The sequence below is a fragment of the Acromyrmex echinatior genome, chromosome 4 (assembly GCF_024713525.1).
Source record: "Acromyrmex echinatior isolate Ae372 chromosome 4, ASM2471352v2, whole genome shotgun sequence".
Taxonomy (NCBI): domain Eukaryota; kingdom Metazoa; phylum Arthropoda; class Insecta; order Hymenoptera; family Formicidae; genus Acromyrmex; species Acromyrmex echinatior.
In genome coordinates, this window is record NC_141855.1 from 8522484 (window position 1) to 8543305 (window position 20822).

At 24.7% G+C, this 20822-nt stretch overlaps 3 protein-coding genes and 1 long non-coding RNA gene across 27 annotated transcripts in view; 1 reads left to right on the forward strand and 3 right to left on the reverse strand.

Annotated features, from left to right (window-relative positions):
- Nucleotides 1–20822, forward strand: part of LOC147909929 (uncharacterized) — a 107810-nt gene that overhangs the window by 39601 nt on the left and 47387 nt on the right. The window lies entirely within an intron of this gene.
- Nucleotides 196–6061, reverse strand: LOC105152538 (odorant receptor 4-like). Of its 16 annotated transcripts, none has more exons than XR_015544808.1 (9): nt 5482–6061; nt 4858–5221; nt 4287–4517; nt 4101–4214; nt 3169–3324; nt 1840–1948; nt 1694–1738; nt 1186–1230; nt 196–959 (listed from the first exon to the last, which is right to left on the reverse strand). XR_015544808.1 is itself a non-coding variant. In XM_087405463.1 (6 exons), the coding sequence occupies exons 1-6, from the start codon at nt 5850–5852 to the stop codon at nt 1898–1900; spliced, it is 1287 nt and encodes a 428-aa protein (XP_087261589.1). In that variant the 5' UTR covers nt 5853–6061; the 3' UTR covers nt 196–1897. The 16 variants fall into 16 exon arrangements, 6 of the variants coding, with proteins under 6 accessions (XP_087261589.1, XP_087261591.1, XP_087261593.1 ...); XR_015544807.1 differs by having other exon boundaries at nt 1169–1230; XR_015544809.1 differs by lacking the exon at nt 1694–1738 and having other exon boundaries at nt 1169–1230.
- Nucleotides 6987–15274, reverse strand: LOC105152537 (odorant receptor 4-like). Of its 4 annotated transcripts, none has more exons than XM_087405490.1 (7): nt 14138–15274; nt 13523–13754; nt 12216–12446; nt 12027–12140; nt 11352–11393; nt 10684–10839; nt 6990–10413 (listed from the first exon to the last, which is right to left on the reverse strand). In XM_087405490.1, exons 1-7 carry the CDS (start codon nt 14386–14388, stop codon nt 10363–10365), a joined length of 1077 nt encoding a protein of 358 aa, XP_087261616.1. In that variant the 5' UTR covers nt 14389–15274; the 3' UTR covers nt 6990–10362. The 4 variants fall into 4 exon arrangements, with proteins under 4 accessions (XP_087261617.1, XP_087261616.1, XP_087261614.1 ...); XM_087405488.1 differs by having other exon boundaries at nt 6991–10413; nt 13400–13754; XM_087405489.1 differs by lacking the exon at nt 11352–11393 and having other exon boundaries at nt 6999–10413; nt 13400–13754.
- On the reverse strand, nt 15281–20408 carry LOC147909933 (odorant receptor 13a-like). 6 transcript variants are annotated; one of them, XM_087405456.1, is made up of 7 exons: nt 17994–20398; nt 17441–17509; nt 17155–17348; nt 16551–16781; nt 16369–16482; nt 15570–15725; nt 15281–15436 (listed from the first exon to the last, which is right to left on the reverse strand). In XM_087405456.1, the coding sequence occupies exons 2-7, from the start codon at nt 17475–17477 to the stop codon at nt 15386–15388; spliced, it is 783 nt and encodes a 260-aa protein (XP_087261582.1). In that variant the 5' UTR covers nt 17478–17509; nt 17994–20398; the 3' UTR covers nt 15281–15385. The 6 variants fall into 6 exon arrangements, with proteins under 6 accessions (XP_087261582.1, XP_087261580.1, XP_087261581.1 ...); XM_087405454.1 differs by lacking the exon at nt 17994–20398 and adding an exon at nt 17740–17830; XM_087405455.1 differs by lacking the exon at nt 17994–20398 and adding an exon at nt 17724–17807.

Below are 20822 nucleotides of genomic sequence, written 5' to 3' on the forward strand. Positions count from 1 at the left end.
TTAAATAATGTGTTTTGTATTACAATATATTAAAATATAATATTTCAAAAAAAATATTTCATCATAACTCCATGTATTTCATCAATATTCCACCATGACCATGTGTTTGATCAAATAATTACATATAAACGTCAAAAAATTTTTATATTTATGATTTACTATTTTTTTTATATATTTACATAAATACTTACTTTGTAACTAAGATGTTCCCCGGCAAAACAAATGATGGAAGTTTCAGTCATTACAGCGATGTAAGCATGAACGGTTTTCGCTAACATGAAAACATCAGTTTCATTATGGATAGCCTAATACAATGAACAATAAAACGAAAAATAAATGATATATAAGATAGTCAACGCATATTTATTACACAATTTACAATTACAATGAAAAATCCCAGACCAAAAATCTTATTTAAAAAATAACTAACGTATTCCAAATAACTTCTATTAACGCAATAAAGAAAAATTTTTCGATTTTCTCGAAAAATGAAAATAATTCTATGGTGTCTCTCGACATTTCAAATATAGATACGGAAAAAAAGCATTCTTAAAGATATTTTGAAACTAATAACACATTATATCAATTATATCTGCTCACGTGTCCACTTACGTGTTTGCTTACGAATCTTAAAATATATACTTACGTTTTTGCGAAAATTGTAATTATTTGAGAATGTTATTATTATATATATGAGCAATGTGTTTCAAATATAATAATGATAATATATAAATTTTTATTGAGTATATTATTTGAATTTCTTTTTATATAAACATCCGTTAAAAATATAAAATGGTAATCACCTAAGAGATAAATTACTGAATTTGCTGCGATAATAATAAAGCGTTAGAAATAAAATGCGATATATATTAGCTTTAATTGTCATCATATACAAATGCTGATCGATGTTACACTTGTGCCAGTCATTATCCATAATTGCCAGGATTTTATGAAAAACTCTGCAATATATTATTAATTTGTCAGGTAACAAATGAGAAAACATTTCATGCGAAACCAATATACTGATGATTTAAGTGTGATATTGGTGCATTTTTTATTAGAAAAAAATCTGGTTATTATTATCATAAACTTATAAATTCTAGTTTTTTGCAATTCTAGTTTTCTACACATAAATTCAACGATTTTAAATAAAGTTAATATTACATACGCTACGTGATATCTTACTGACAATATGTAGATACACCATTGGCCAATTTGTTAAATTGTAATCTAAAGTTAAAGACAAATCATTAACAAGATTCGAAAGTTCGCTGATCTTGAAGTGTTTAAGTATGTGTAAGTAATGAAAATACTGTACAATAAGTATACTCAATATGAAAATCAGTCAATGAAAGATGGAATGCGACACATCTGGCCATACACTAAACAACCGAAAGTCGATTTTCGGAACCAGATTGACCTTACCAGAGGTATTTTTGGCTATCATTCGTAAATAAATTGAAAAAAGCAAGAATAGAGCTTAGCACATTTATCCGCTGTGACTATGAGAAAAAACTGATATGATACTAACAGTTTTTCCAAGAGTGTCCCCATGCGCACGCATATACCCCCACTCATATAAATATGAATCAATTGCTATTATTGTGTAGTGTTATATCAATTCGAAGAAGCAATTTATAGAATTATCTTACACAAACAGTTTATATTCCTCTTACAGTTTCATAATACATACCTTGACTATGAAATAATAAGAAATATCGTGCATTATTTTTTCCCGCTAATACAATGTCATCAACAAAAAAAATTGATGTGCATTATTTTCTAAATATTGCCATTACTTGAAATACATAGAACATAGAATTGAAAGTTCATAATTACATGTTAGGTTTTCTCGATGATGGAAATTAATTGTATTCATGGCATTGATCATGAATTTTTAAAAAGCCAAGAGAGAAAAAATCGTTATATGTTCTTCTGACATATTAAACTGTAACATCATAATGATGGGTATAATTCCTTCTACTAACGTAAATAATGAATATTCTTAGAATACATTTACAAAGGAAGCTGAAAAAATTTTAAATAAACTGGACATATTATATTGTAGAAGTATGATTTTATAAAAATACAAACGAATAAATATGCCGACATAAATTGCTCATGTTCAAATCTACTAAAATAAAGTTTCGATATTTAATACGACATAATAAAAAATTTTTAACATTAAAATACCGTTTATCCAGATAAACTTTAGAACGTTAAAATTATCTTCTTCTTAAAACTAATTATAAGAAAAGGATAACGTGACTTTAGCGTACACTGTATCTGAATTCACGTTATTGCAAAAACTCCCTATTGCTTTTTTCTATTTCTCTTTCTTTTCTATATATATATATATATATATATATATATATATATATATATATATATATATAGAAAATACACAAGCTACACAAATTATAATAACGATTTTATATTCAAAGAGAAAAAATTTGTTGAGTATTATCGTATTTCAGAAAAAAAAAGTTAAAATATCTGTGTTATATATGTGTTATATTTTAAGACTTCTTATGTAGAAATGTGTCAATTTGTATACAACAAAATCCTGGAAATTATTTAACATGAATTTTAATGTAACAGTAATCATAGTTGTAATTCTGTATCACAAATTGCTATGTTATATAAAAATTAATAAAAAATGTGTTAAATATAAGAATTATCAAAGCAAGAATAAATTTCAAATATTAAAGTGTATAGACCTGTAATGTCACATGTAAACAAATATTGTTACAACAAGAAGCTCAAATCATATAATATATGGGCAATTTTATTAAGTTCAAAGGAAAATGTATCTTTATAGAAAACTGCTCTAATGTTACGTTGTATAATAATATGTTCGGTTAAAAATATAAAACAAATTATGTAAATGCCAAAGACTAAAAATATTAATGTAATTTTTAATAATAATTTCTTTATATTAACATCATTTATATTAATAATGCAACATAATGCTAATAATTTCTTCAAATTTATCCGTTAATAATGTCAATACATCGCGTGTAAGACAGATACATATGATGCTGATGCTTTCATTATCTAAAAAAAATTTAAGAAATTTATTTTTAAACATATCTGTACCCATATACTTTTATTGTTAAATGTTAAAATTTTTATTTAATCGTTTAGAAAGTTATTCTGAAATCTTACACTCGTAAAAGTTTCCAAAGATAAATTTGTAATTTTTCCTGCCGTAATTACAAGTTGCTTTTGAGATCTCAGTATTATAAATGGTATAATCTTTTTGTTATTTGACGATAAATCATACCAAAATGACCCATATGCTGCATCAGCAATTGATTTACTCTGAAAATAATGGAAAAGGTATAATTAATTACAAATCGACATTTCTCATATTTTATTATATTGAAGTATTCCTTGTATAAATAATATCAATAGAATTATTTTTACAAAAATTTTAATTCTCTTATTATTGCACAAAAATTTTTTAAAATAAAAGTAAAAATGATATTTATTATATATTATGTAAGATAGAAGCAGTGTGTGTATGTGTGTGCTATAAAATAGTATTTTAAAACATTTAGAAAACAATTATAAATAACAATATATGTATATTATAAAGGGATTCACTTACATATATCTTTCTGTTTTTAAAAAAGAAGAAGCCTTATACATAATAAATGACTAATTAATTAGCATTACTAGACTTATATACATATATATATGTATATTAATTAGCATTACTGGACTTATATACATATACATATGTATATAAGTCTAGTAATGCTAATTAATTAATCATTTATTATGTATAAGGTTTCTTCTTTTTTAAAAACAGAAAGATATTCTTTTTTTAAATAATAAATACATTTTTTAAATATAAAATAATACAGAAATTATATATATATATATATATATATATATATATATAATTTCTGTATTATTTTATATTTAAAAAATGTATTTATTATTTCATATGTCATTATTATATACTTATATAAATATTATATTTATATATATATATAGATAGTAATGTTTTTATCATATAGATAAATATTTCACTATAATCATATTACATTAATGAATGACTCTCAGTTAACAATTTCCAAATACTTACTAACCTTAAGATTAAGATATTCTCCAGCAAAGCATAAAATAAAAATTTCCACTATGACAGCAAGATAAGAAAAAACGGATTTTATTATTACGCTGACACCGGTCTCAATATGAAACGACTATTTTAGTAAACAATAAAATCAAGTAAATTAAGTATAATGTTAATTGCAATATCGTTTTTTTGTACTCACAATTATGATAATAAATACCAGACCGCAAATGACTAAAGTGTTCCAAACGACTTGCATTAAAGCAATAAAGGAGAAAAGGTTTTCAATGTTGTCAGAAAACCAGAAAACTCTGTTGTGCCTCTCAATCAATATATCTAACATAGATGTGGAAGTTTTATAACGAAGAGTTTTTGCAGAAATAATTTTGAATTCTTGACACAGTATATCGATTTGTCCACTTATGTGAAGCACCTAAAATGTTAAAACTTCTGAAAAGATTTCAAGTATTAAAAACATTACATAAGTACATGCAGAAATGCTCGGTATAAAGAAAAAATCGAATAAAACGTAGTGCACTCATAATATTCAAACAATTAATTATTGAAATTTATCAACGCGTTATAAAATCTTATTATATTATCAAATTAAGTATGTATTATATAATATATAAAACTAAATATTATCAAACAAGGAGTAATTTCTAAATTTAAACTTTATTCTAAAATTTATTTTGACGTCACATTTCATTCATTTTTTTATAAGAAGAATGAAAAGAAGAATGAAAAGAATGATTTATAAGATTGCAACTTACTAGAGTAGAAATTAATGCATTTATAACAAAGAGCATGTATGAATTGAACAACATAAGTAGAAATTGAGTTACGGCCAGTAGCTCAAAAATAGGCGATTGTTGAGCTTTCAAGGGAAATTGTACCTTGATAGGAAATTGTCGCAAGGTATTATTGTAATCTCCGGATTGATATACAAAACGAATCGCATAACCGCCGAAAAAGTAAGACACTGCAGCAAGTATATTAATACTAAACATAACATTAGAATAAAAATGCGATATATTAGCTTTGATTGTCATCATATATAAATGATCAGTATCAATGCATTCATGCCAATCATTGTCCATAGCAGCGAGAAGTTGATGAAGGACTCTATAATTAAATCTAAATTACTTTAATTGGACAAATGAGATAGATAAGATATAATAATATAAATGTAATATAATCTTTGCAAAACTCTATAAATCGTTACTCAAATTAAGGGAGATTTGAAACTAGAAACAACTGAGATTATACATATGTATCGTTTGTAGAAAACCTAGTTGATAGCATATAAGAAATTAATAATTTTATGTATTAATAATTTTATGTCTTAAACGAGTGAGATTAGGTAAAACTAATGTTTGCAGTGATGCTTATCTTACCCACGATGTATCCAAATAGTGGTTATTTTAAGAATTATTAAGCTAAAAGATAAAGCTGCTGATAAACTATCAACGAGATCTGAAAGCTCGCTGATCTTGAAATGTTCGAATACGTATCGATATTGGTAATATTGTAAAATCAGTATGCTAAATATGTTAATTAGCCAATATGAGATGGACATTCCCGGCCACACACCAAGTAATTGAAGACCGATCTTCAACACCGGACTAACAGTACTTGTGACTGTCATTCGTACCCAGTATTGAAATCGCGAGGAAATAAAGATTAGCACATTTATGCGACACTCCGGTTTGAGAAAGATCTGAAAGAGTACCGGCAATTTCATCAATTGCAACCCCATGCAATACATCCCCACTCACGTAATACAAATCGCCACATATTATGCAGTATAGCAAATCGAGATAGAGTTTATTATTTATACAGATATCTTATAATTGTCTCTGATGACAGTTCAGCAATGTAATACCTGCAAAGTAACAAAGTAAAAAATCAAACTTATAAATTTTAAATAAACAACTTGATACGTAATTATTAACGTTCCTTTTTTTGCGAACGTGTCTCTTAGCAACGCGATACTAATAAAAAGAAACAATATGTCCCATACGTTCTGTACATCGTAAAAATCGTTAAACGTGGCAGAATAATGGTAATTACATATTAGATTCCATTCTACGAGAACGGAACTGCATTATATTCATATAGTTCTACCTTTTAAAGAGATAATTTGAGGGGAGAAACATATAGATGGGATATAGTGAAGTGTAATTTCCTTTAACGATTTTCGTAATGTTATCATGAACTCGCTTGAGGAAGAAAATTTAAAAGTAAAAAGTTTTCAATTGGTGTTGTTATAAATATTTAATTTTAAATATAGCTGTATGTCTCTACAAACTGAATGCAATTTTCTAATAAAGGTTCAATGCTCTAAAATATCGTATTTCATAGCAATATCTTTTTTATGGAAGAATATACAATGTAATTTTTATAATATAAAATAATAATAATATACAAAAAATTATTAGTATATATATTAATTGTTTTATATAAAATGTAATTTTTAATTTACATAATTTATTAATTAATTAATAATAAGGGAATTAATAATTTAATTTTAAATTTATTATCAACATTTTTTTACTAATTAGCTTATATTATCTATGTTGTTTCAACAAATATACAATAAAAATCCAAAGAAAGTAATCATGATCAACAATAAATATATGGAATTAGTTTGAATGTCACATTATTATTTAAGAATCTTTTAATCAATAGAATTGTCTATAACTTAATATAATAATCAGTAATAATGAAAAGAAATTCGCTTTGTTATTATTATAAATTAAATAAGGTGGTGCTTCTATAGAAAGCGTTAGTGGTATTAACAATCGATATTTTGAAGTTTAAGCAGATATTACTGTTCCACTTTTATTTTCCAATTTGGATTATTAAAAAGTGAAAAAATATAATTGAAAATATATTTACCTAAACTTAATTGTAAGCTAGCAATTCTTAATCTAACTTAGCATCTATTATACTATCAAGAAATGACAAAGACAACCAAATTTCCTGAGACATTTCAAATCATCATTATAGTCCCTAAAACTGAAAAATCTTGTTATCGCCATAGATCGCAAATTATCAGTTAAAAATGTGCGCAAGACTGTTAAAAATATGAAAGCTTATGACAGAGAAATCTTCTAACTAAAATAAGGATGTAAGAGATGCGCGGCAGTCGGTGAAGATATGGCTATTAAATTCTATTAATCATAAGAAATAGAAGTCATCCGCAAGTTAACAGAAATTAAAAGACACTACTTTTAACAATTTGCCACTGCCTCTACAAAGCCGGATTAAAAAACTGCATCAATCGTCTTGTCTCTTTTATTTCAAAAACGAATATGAAAAAGAGATTTGCTTTTGGAAATCGGTATGATTCATATTGTAAACTGTAGTTTCGTGTTTCCATTATTATCCATACTGTACACAACTTTTTAATCTGGCTCGATGGAGATGCTAGAGAAGTGTTGAAATTAATGTCTTTTAATTCCTGATAATCTCTGTAAAGACTTTGGCATTAATAATAGCTTGAAATTCGATAGTCCGGTCTTCATGGGATATTGTGTATCTCTTTCGTCTTAATCTTAAAAGATTTCTCAATATACCATGAGTTTCCATTTTTTAACATTGTTACGAATATCTTAAAATGATAATTTGTCTTTGGCGATAAGCTGGATAGATTTTCCAATCTTATAATCAGTCACTATGGCATCGCAATGGCGGTTCGAAAGATCTTAGGTAGTTCAATTGTCTTTGGTATTTCTTAATATAATGCATTTATCATGTTCGATTAAGAATTACTAGCAGTAATTAAATATAAAATATATTTTTAAATATATACGGGGTTTAAATAAAGTTTCTAAATAAAGTGTGAAAAATTATAATTCTTTATCAAAAATTAAGCGGAATTTTTTCGCATGGGAATAGATATGTTTTATAAATATATTTATTCCCATACCCTGCCTTGAAGAGTTCTTTACTCCTTCAAAAGGAGATGTAAAAATTAAGTTTCTATTTTTTTTTTAATTTTGGACAAATTAGAAAAATAAAATTTTAACATTTTTTACTAATAAAAAGGATACTTATTAACATTTTTTAATCCTTCTACATCCTTTTTAATTCTCCTATAATATATGTTATTAGAGGAAGAAATTAGCAACGTTTACTTCAATTTTTATTAAAATTTCACATTTTCGATAAAGAATCATCTTCTAAAATTTTTCGTAATTATTTAGAAACACCTTGTTTATTTCAGCACTCTTTTACAATAGTCCAAAATGAAAGGTAGAAGTCAAACAATAATGACTATTAACTTTTAAAATTTTGATTTTTAATACTACATGACATTTTCTATAAAAATGATTTCTTTATTTAATTTTAAAAGAAAGCAAATTTTTTAATATTATTGATTTTATATGAATCAAATAGAAACACTACTCAATAGGTAAAATACTATTTATTAAATTATAAGAAAACGGTCTGAACTTGCAATTAGACTTAATTCTTACATCACACATAAGAAAGCTTTCAACAAGATATAATTCTTTCATGTATACGGGTCTTCTAAATTATTTGTTTATTTATTATATGATAAACTTCTTACCGTGAATAATCTCTTTGCAATTAAAATTAAATTAGGTCTTTTAGCTTTCCGCATTCTCTCGAATTTTAAATTGTATTTTTGCTTTACTTGTATTTGATTATTACAACTACGATTATGATTACAGATTTTATCTGCTTTAAAGAAACTGTTGATCTCACACTCTTGTTTGAGTTAATGATTTATTTAATTGTATTATAAGCTTTTTAATACGATATAAATTTTAGGTCAATACATACTTTTCTGCATCATCACTTGTCTACAAACGTGGTAAAAAAATTTAAGTGATGATTTATTCAGTGATGATTCGACCTGTGCATAAGATGGAATTTTTTTGAATATTTGCTATTTCGCTGCGGATCTAAATGCCTAAAGTTTGGATTAAGTATAACATTTTAAATATAACGTATTTGTAATACATAACAAGTTGAAATTTGTGTGCAATTACCGCGTTGCATTTTCATAGCCTTTTAATTTTTAATATTTATATTTATAATCTATTTATATTTATAAATAAAAGATATATGTAGCAGATCGGTTATAAGCAAAATAAAATTATTTCTTAAAAATTAAATGTTTAAAAAAATGCATTCATAAAAGTTTCAAATGATGTATCCATCATTTTTCCTGCGTAATTGTCAGTAGCTCCTGAGAAATTTCATTATTATAAATATTATAACTGTAATAATACTAATAATGAAACTAATAGGAGTTAGCTTAGTAGAGCGCAATAATATAATTGAAATTAATTTAATATTTAATATTTAATTTTATTTATTTATTATAATTTTATTTTAATTTGATATTGTATCGTATCACAGAAATTTATACATTATATTGTATCGATTAAACAATTTATCCTAAAAACAAATAATATCAAATGCAACAATTTTTTAAATAATTACATTTATTTCTTCTAATTATTTGATAAATAAAGTTTTATTCTTAATCTGCCGATATTAAAAATAGTAAAGATTAAGTATACTAGAAACTGTAAAATAAAAAACAAAAATGTATGACAAAGAAAAAATAGTAAAGAATTTTAATAAAGTTTGAAATTTTTATGTTAATATCTGTTTCAAGAATAAAAAATTACATACTTGTAATGAAATAATTGACGAATATTTTGAAATTTCAACGTTGTATTATTATTTCAGAAATGTCAACATTATATTTAATAAATATTAAATATTGTAAAAAATTTTTTTCGATCAAATTGGCAGACATTAAGAAATATAATGGTACCAAGCAAATATATTTTTATTAATTTTTAAAAAAGTTATATGCAATGAAAAAAGCATTGGAAAAAATCGAGCATTCTATACGACTGGACGTTCAAAGATTAATAAAAACTAAAAATATATATACAAAATACATGAGTTGTTAAAGTGAAAATCAATCCATATAAAATATAACGCATGCAGAGATATAGTAATTTTAAAATATTATTACAACAAAATACTCAAACATCAGCAATATTGAATTTCAAAAGGAAATTATATTTGTATAAAAAACTGCTAGAAAGTAAAATGTAATCTTCAGTTAGAAAAATAAAACAAATTATCAATCGACTAAGAAATAAAATACCAAAGTAATTATTATTAACAATATCTCTATTAAGAATATATCTATATTAATATTTCAAACTAATGACAATGATTTTATTAAATTATTATATGTATTAATATCAATTATTGTTATATTAATACATTGCATGTAAGACAGATACGTACGATGCTGATGCTTTTATGATCTAAAAAAAATTTAGAAAATTAATTTACAAATATATATACGTACAGGAGTAAAAATGAAGTCTTTTCTTGAAGTAAATAGGTGTGGATAAGTGCGTCATCTGTTGTAATATGTGGGGTGACGTGCTTATCTACACCTATCTAAAAAAAGAACTCATTTTTGCTCTTCAATGTACCTATACTCTATATATATATATATATATATATATATATATATATGGAATGTTAAAACATTTTATTTAACTGTTTAGAAGGATATTTCAAAAACTTACACTTGTAAATGTGGTTAAAGATAAACTTGTGATTCTCCCTGCCGTGATCATGAGTTGTTTTTGAGATCTCATTATTATGAACATCAAAATTTTCCTTTGATTTAACGGTAAATCATACCAAAATGACTCGTATGCTGCATCAGCAATTGATTTACTCTGAAAACAGTGTAAAAGATAATAATATAATATTTCTTATAATTTTTTGTTATTAAATCAAATATTGTTCAAAAAAATCTTATTTATAATAAAAATGACAACGGTTTTTCTAATCTTTTACTGTTATACAAAAATTTTAAAAATTGAAAATATAAATACGTATTGCTTATTGTGAAAAAATAGAAACAGTATAAGTACTATGAAAAAGCATTATAAAACATTTAAAGTATAAAAATAAAATATAATAATATATATTACAAAAATTTAGTTACTTTTAGTATCATTTCTTTTTAGTAACACACTTTATTGACGTAATATTCACGACATATTCTCAATATATACCCGATACATGTCAATGTTTAACTAATGTATCGCCAATAAACTGTGGAGTTCTGTTTTCAAAATAAAAGAATTCTAATACTTCCAATAAGCACATTACTCTTTTTTATTACTTTATATTACAAAAATGCATATTTGTTCATTATGTTATAAATATGACATCTTAATTTTACCATTTTAATTATGTAATATTGCATTAATGAGATTGCAATGGCCTAAAACAGATATATTAATATTTACGCTTTAAACAAATTTTATATATATTATATATATATATATACATGTGAAAGTTGTGTTCATAACATTCTGTTTTTATTGAGCAACACATTTTTATAGAATATTTATTTTATTTGATATTAGTTTTATTATTAATAAACAAAAATTTTTAAATAATAACAAAATCTATATAAATTTTTTTTATATAAATATTTCAAATACTAAAAATGACTTATACAAAGTTTCATTGAGATTTACCAATTAGTTTATAACAATATTTTGTTGATTTACAATTAACAAAACATTAATGTCTGCATCTCAATGTAACTGTACATAAATATTTTTGAATTCATAAAATATTTATACAAAAAAATTGAGATTTTTATCATTATTTTATAATATATTTTCATATATTTCTATTAGAGTACACATTTAAAAAATATTACTTTATATTGAAATAATTTTTGATCCAAATGGTCTCAACTGTCTCTAATTTTTTTATATTACTTTTAATGCAATTTAAAATAATCTGTAATTTTTTCAAGTAATTCTTAACATATAGTATTTGCCTTACAACCTCCTTAAGTACGATGTATACACTTGCAGTTAATAATTTTCAAATACTTACTAACCTTTAGATTGAGATATTCTCCAGCAAAACATAAGATGAAAACTTCTAATATCACAGCAAGATAAGCAAAAATGGATTTTAATATTGTTGTGACACCAGTCTCAATATAAAACGACTATATTGATAAATAATAAGACCAAATATACATTAACTGCAATATTAATGACAATAAATTTATTGCTGTACTCACAATTATAATAATAAATCCTAAGCTGCAAATAACTAGAGTATTCCAAATAACTTGCATCAAGGCAATAAAGGAGAAAAGTGTTTCGATGTTGTCAGAAAACCAAAAGACTCTGTTGTGTCTCTCAATCAGTACACCTAATGTAGATGTGGAAGTCTTATCAGGAAGAACTTTCGCAGAAATAGTTTTGAATTCTTGACATAATATATCGATTTGTCCACTTACATGAAGCACCTAAAGTATATATGTAAATTTCTGTAAAGTTTCGAAGTATGGAAAGTATCACATATATATTTTTATGAAGAATTGTTTGGTATAATAAAACAGTAAAATGCAGTGCACTTATTAGTAATATCTAATTAACATATTAAATGCCGAGATTATTTTACTTATTCTTCCATTTACATATTCAACTATATATTTTCTTGTTTCTATAGCTTTTCAATTTTTAGTATAAGGATATTAAATTTTGTGTCGACAGTCACCCGCTAATGCAGCCCGAACGAAAAGTTCATTGTTGATCGATTAGTGATCGACATGACACTTAACAATTATAATTATTAAATTTCTTTGACAGTAATATAAAATCTTATTATACTAAATTAAATTTGTATAACACGTTATAATTCATATACTATAAGTTTTACATATCAAAGCGTATATGAAAAAAACGACTACAATTACCATGACTAAAGTCGCCCATTAATTTTTTAGTTATAAGAACTATAATATGATGGTGATAACCGTAAGACTGGCATATCTTAGCGGTTATGACTGTAAAGATATGTCCATCTTACGGTTATCACAACCAAATATTGATGGGTGAAAATTGTTATTATTTTCGGTCGTGACAATTGTAACACTTTTTCTGTGTATGTTAAGAATTAAATTTTGTTTTGAGGTGCCAAAGGGTTTGCGAGTTATCGTCGCGTCGTAATCCATTACTAATGTCAACGTTTTGTTGCCTTTCACTTTATCAGTAGACTTCTCGCTCTGATGAAGTGAACGGCTGATGAGGTTCACGAAACGTTGGCATTAGCAACGATAATCTGCAAGCATTGGACATCTCTAAAGAACATACTCGTGAAAATCTCAAAAGTATTTGTTCTGATCTGTTTACTGACATGACGTACAGTTAAATAATTTCTATGAAAAATCAAAATAATAATTTATAAGATAAAACTCACTAGAGTAAAAATTAATGCGTTTACAATAGAAACCGTACTCGTATTTAACAATACATGTAGAAATAAAGTTAGGGCCAGCAGCTCAAAAATCGGCGATTGCTGATTTTCGAAAGGAAAATGTACCTTGATAGGAAATTCCCGCAAGGTATTATTGTAATCTTCGATTTCATATACAAAACGAACTACATAACCGCTTAAAAGATAAAACACCCCAACAATTATATAAATACTAGTCATAACATTAGCATAAAAATGCGATGTATTGGCTTTGATTGTCATCATATACAAATGCTGATCAATATCAACGCATTCATGCCAATCATTGTCCATAGCAGCCAAGAGTTGATAAATGACTCTGTAATATATTACTTTAATTAAACAGATATTGGAATAAAAATGACACAGTCTATTCAAAACTCTATAAATCATTAATTGAAGTAAGATACGCTACGTTTATAGAAGATTTAATCAACAACATATGTCACATATATAAGAAACTATTAGGTGTTGGAATTAATTCGTAGCGTTTTACAAGTGATGGGAAGTACTTTCATTAATGTATTTTTTAATGCTCATGTGAAATAAATAACATTCTTTCATTAAAAAACGCTATGAATTAATTCCAACACCTAATAATATTGTATTATTATTATAATTTTGTATTATTATTATTATTATTATAATTTTGTGTTACAAAGATTGGATAAAGTTGACATTTGCAGCGACACAACATCTTACCGACGATGTATCCAAAGTATAACTACTTTAAAAATTGTCAAGCTGTAATCTAAAGACGCGGGTAAGCTATCGACAAGATTTGAAAGCTCACTGATCTTGAAGTGCTCGTATACGTATCGATATTGAAAGTATTGTATAATTAGTATGCTACATATATAAATTAGCCAATAGGGAATGGACACACCCGGCCACACACCAAGCAATTGAAGACCGATTTTCAATACCGGACTGACGGTACTTGTGACCGTCATTCGTATTCAGTATTGAAATCGCGAGAGAATAAAGATCGTCGACACTATGGTTTGTGAAAGAATTGAAAGAGTACTAACAGTTTCTTCAATTGCAACCCCACGCAGTCCATCCCCTCTTACGTATAAATATGGATTTATCAATATATTGTGTAGTATAACAGCAAAACAAAATTGAGCTCATTATTTGTATAGACATCCTATAATTTTTTGTTGATGGTCTAACGTATACTCGCAAAGTAATACAGATATCGGACTTAAACTCAGAATGAACAAATTGATGTCTAATTGTTTCCTTTTTTTTTACTTGTCTCTTGACAACGCGATTTCAATATAAAAACCAAAAGTTTGCAACTTTCTATACATAGCAAAAAACCTATAGCAGAACAATGGTAATTATATGTATATTAGATATTCTAAACGAACTATAAATTGAATTATATTTGTGTGTAGTTCTATCTTTGTCTTTTAAAGAAATAATTATGGGGAAAATAACAGAGAGAGAAAGAGAAATGAGGATATAATAATAAGTAATTCTCTTTAATGATTCTAAATTATCATAAAGAATATTTTCTTGAGAAAGATATTTTAAAAGTAAAATTTTTTTCAATTAAAGATATTACAAATGTTTAATTTTAAGTGTATCTATATCCAATAAGATATTATCAAACTGAATATACAATTCTCTAATAAAGAATCAATATCCAAAGATCCCATGTGATCGTATTCTTTAAATATAAATATATAATGTAATATAATAGTAATAATAATAGAAAATACTAATAATAATAGAAAATACAAACTTATTTGCATTTATATGAAATGTTTTATAATAGGTGAAACTTTTAATCTATATAATTCATCAACTAATTACTAATCAATAATAGTTAATAACCTGTTAATAACAATTTAATTTAGATTCATTACCAATATTGTTTTACTTATTGGTTCATTAATGACGTTATTATTTCAACAAACGTATATTACATTTTTATTCGAGTCAATACATCACATTCAAAACAGATATATATGATACTGATGCCTTCATGACCTAAAAAACAGAAATAAAAAAATTAAATCTCTATAAATTATATTTATGTTTAAAAGACACAAATAGCAAATTAATTATAAGCAAAATGAAATTCCTAAAGAATTAGATGTCGTAAAAAAATTTTAGAAATTACATTTGTAAATGTATCAAATGACATATCCATCATTTTTCCTGCTGTGATCGCCAGTCGCTTCTGAGATCTCATTATTATAAATATTATTATTTTACTTTGACGAGATGGAATATCATACCACAAGGATTCGTATATTGCATTGGCAATTAATTTACCCTGAAAGCAAATAGTTTTAAATGCAACGGCTTTTAACATAATATTTATTGATTTTACTTATTCAATAAATAAAATCTTTCTTTAATTATCATTGCCAATATTACGATATTAAAAAATAAATACACCATAAAGAATATCAAGGAAAGTACAACAGAGAAAAATTGATAAAAGGAAGATTAAAATTAGAATTCTATTTTATTTTTGAAATATAAAAAATTATGTGATTTTTAATGACAATATTTTGGACCTACAACAATTTTTTTTTATTAGAGATATCGACATTACATTACATCGATACTATATGTTATATTTATAAAACAAATATCATTTCTTAATTAAAAAACGTTATTATTTAAATGATTAAATAATTTTGAATAATATTATATATATTTTAATATATTAAAGTACATATTATCTCTAAAAAACACCATGTATTTCATCATAATGCTATGATTTTATATATATATATATATATATATATATATATATATATATAAATTAGAATAAGTATTTATATATTTTGATTTATTTCTTTGAAATTTTATTATTAGAAATGTATATTCATGATTACATAATGCCAGAAAAGTTTATCTTTATTAACTATCTTAATTAACTATTTCTCAGTACTTACTAAAATACTTACTTTAAGACTAAGATATTCTCCAGCAAAGCAAATGATGAAAGCTTCAGCCATTATAGCAAAGTAAGAAAGAACCGTTTTTATTAATACGAAAACATCAGTTTCGCTATGAATACACTAATTCGATAAACAATAAAAAGAAAAATAATTTATACCATGTCAATTATTGCACATTTACTACTTACAATTATGATGAAAAATCCTAGAAAACAAATAACTAACGTATTCCAAACAACTTGCATTAATGCAATAAAGGAGAAAAGTTTTTCGATGTTCTCGGAAAATGATATAATTCTGTTGTGTCTTTCAATTAGTATTCCAAATAAAGACACGACAGATTCATGAAGAAGAGTACTCCTAGAAATTTTTCTAAACTCATAACACATTATATCAATTTGTCCGCTAACATGTAGTACCTAAAATATACTTAAATTTTTGCATAATTATTTTATATGAAAAAGATTTTCATGCTATAACAAATGTATTTCGAATACAATGCATATATTTTTATATAATATACTTATGTGTTCAAAAAAGTTTTTTTTTTGTAAAGTTAATTCTAAAATTTCGAATACAAGCATTAATTACACTTCTATACTTTTGCGTAGAAAATATAACAAATCGTATATCGAAAATATAACAAAATTATACAAATATATTTAAAGTGAAATATTAATACAACTGAACTTTAGATAGAAATATATTATAATCTTATGTCACAAATTGCTCTGTTAAGTATAAATTAATTCAGATGAAAATAAACATATAAAATATAATATATATAGTTACCAAAGTAAGAACCAATCCATTTAAAATGCAAAGTATGCTGACATGTAACATTACATGTAAAGATATTGTTACAACAAGAACCTCAAACATTGGCGATTGTTGAGTTTCGAAGGGAAACTGTATTTTTATAGGAAACTGTCGTAAAGTATGATTTTGATCTTCATTTAAGAACACAAAACGAATTACATAATCGCCTAAAAGATAAAGTAGCGCAACGGTCGCATTAACACTCAATAAAGCGTTAGAAATAAAATGTGCTATATTGGCTTTAATTGTCATCATATACAAATGTTTATCCATATTGATGCACTCGCGCCAGTCATTATCCATAGCAACCAAGATTTGATGAAGAACTCTGTAATGTATATATTTTTAATCTGTTAGATGTTTCAAATAAAAAGATCACATTTTTTTCGATGGATCAACGTTTAAGAACGATCAAGCTAAAGTTTAGATAATGATGTTATATTATTTCAATTACGGTAAATAAAACTGGTAAAAATGTGTTATGAAACTGATAGAAAATCATGTTTTTCGAACATGACGATTAAACATAGTTGAACTATTACATAGAGAATATCTTACTGACGATGTATCCATAGACCAATCAATTTAAATAACGTTAAACTGTATTCTAAAGTTACAGTCAAACCGTCAATGAGATTCGAAAGCTCGCTGATCTTCAAATGTTCAAAAATATATAAATACTGAAAGTACTGTATAATCAATGTGCTTAACGTAAAACTCAGCCATTGAATGGTAGAATACGAAACACGCGGCCAAATGCCGAATATTTGAAGACCAATTTTCAGCACTGGGCTGACAGTACTTGTAATTACCATTTATCAATTGTGTTTAAAACATAAGAAAATAAAAATCAGTATATGAGCATTTGTTCGATACTTTAGACAAGAAGTAAATGAGACTGTATTATACATTTCTCCAAGTATTGTATATCCCCATGGTACGCGATTCCCACTCGCGTAAATATGGATCAATCGACATGTATTGTGTAGTATAATAGCAAATCGAGATAGAGTTAATTTTTTATAGACATTCTGTAATTTTCTGTTGATAAGTCTAACAACGTACATTATTTTTAAAGTAATAAAGATATCGAACTCTGGATGAACAACTCGATGTGTAATTATCAGTTCCTTTTTCTTGCAAACTTGTCTCTTGGCAATATAATTCCATCAAAAAGAAATAAATGTACACTACATTCTGTGTAGAACAACATTAACTATATATTAGGTATTCTAAGCAAATGGAACTGAATTATATTCTTGCAGTTTAATCTCTGGTGTTTAAAGAAATAAAGTGAGGGGAGAACAACGGAACGGAAATGTAATGATGAGTAATTTCTTTTAATGATTTTATGAACGGTATCATATAAAAAACGTTTGAAGAAGAAATTTAAAAGCATAAAAGTTTTTAATTGGAGATATTAAAAATATTTAATTTTTAATATGTCTATAACCAACGGAATATGCCTATACGCAAACTCAATGTATGATTGTCTAGGAAAAAGTCAATGCCTAAAAACATCTAACATTCTCCACACTAATATTCTTTTAAATAAGAACGTATAATGTATATAATAATATCCAAAATCAAAAAATTATTATAAAAATTTGCATTCGTATTAATTACTGTTTATTAAATATAATTTTTAATTTATATAATTTATTAAATAATAATTAATAAAAAACAATTAATAATCTGTTCATAACAATTTAATTCTAAACTTATTGTTAATACTGTTTTACTAATTGGCTTACAATAATTACATTATAATTGCGACAAATGTATATTTCGTTTTTACTTGTATTGATACATAGCATTCATGACGGATATATTGACGACATATTGACGCTTTCATGATCTAAAAAATATGAATAGAAAAATTAATTTTGGTTTATAAATTATATTTGTGCATAAAGAACACGTGCAAATTGATTATAAGCACAAAATAAAATAATCTCTTTAAAATTAAGTATCCAAAAATTTTAAAAATTACATTTGTAAAAATTTTAAATGACATGTCTATCATTTTTTCTGCCGTAATCACTAATTGTTTCCGATTGATCTCATTATTGTGAGTATCAATATTTAATTTACTTGGATATAACAGCATATTATATCACAGCGATTCGTATGTTATAGCAGCAATTAATTTACGCTAAAAGCTAATAATGTCAAATGCAAAGTTTTCTGCATAATTATATGTATAATAATAATTATATTTAATTCTCCTTAAAAAATTCTCCTATTAAATTTGTCTAAAATATAAATATTTTTAATGTTCTAACAATATTATAAAGATTAAAGAATAAAGATATTATTAGAGAATAACAATAAAAATAAAAAAAGAATAGTAAAATGAAATAAAATTAGAAAAACTTTATTAAAAATGCTTTATTCACCAATTTCTAATTTTTTTTAGAATATATAAGAAATTACATACCTTTAATAAAATAATTTACAAATATTATTTATAATTTCAGTAATCTTCTATTACACACAACGAAAAGACAGAACAATATTCAGTATAAAAAATATCATAATATTACATTTGTAAAGCATTTTTTAAGACAAAAACATTAACATTAAGAAAAAAAATTAATTATTTTACATAATATTTTATGCACAGTAATATATTAAAATATTATCGTTAGAAACCAATGTTTATAGGTATTTCATTATGGCATAATTAGATATACATATTAACTCGACAAAATGTTAGATATATAAAATATATATTTATAATTAAAAAAAAATAAAATTTTAAATACTTAGACACTTATTTGAGACTAAGATATTCTCCAGCAAACAAATAATAAAAATTTTAGCCATTATGTCAAGATAACCAACAATGGTTTTTATCAAAACGAAAACAACAATTTCATTATGAATAGATTAATTCGAACAAGAAAAGAAAAAATATTATATATCGTATAATTATTACACATTATTTTACAGTTATTATAAAACTTACAATTATCAAGAAGAATCCTAGACCGCCATGACTAACGTATTCCAAATAAGACTTGCATAAAAGAGAAGAGTTTCTTGATTTTTTCGGAAAATGAAATAATTCTGTTGTGTCTCTCGATCAGCATTCCAAATAAGGACTCAGATTTATAAAAAAAGTACTCTTAGAAATACTTCCAAACTCATGACACGTTATATTAATTTGTCCGTTTACGTGAAATAAAGCATCTGGAATATACTTACATTATTTAAAAATTATAATTATTAGATATGAAAGAGATTCTTGCTATAAAGAATGTGTTTTGAATAAAATGAACAAACATGTATATATATTCTTATACAGTATGTTCATCAAGTTATTAAAAAAATTTTTCTTGTAGAATTCAATTTTTTTAACACAAGAATTAATGAGATGTATTTTATAACTTCTTACTCAGAAATATAACAATATATATCAGTATTGCACAAATTATTTAATATAAAATTTCAATTCGATAGTATCAATAATTTAATACAACGTTGCTTCACAAATTGCTCTGTTACATTAAACCTAATAAATATCAACTAATAGTAACATAATACTAATTTCATAATTTTACATTCAATAATATAAATTTAATATAATATATATATATATATATATATATATATATATATATACACATGTACATACA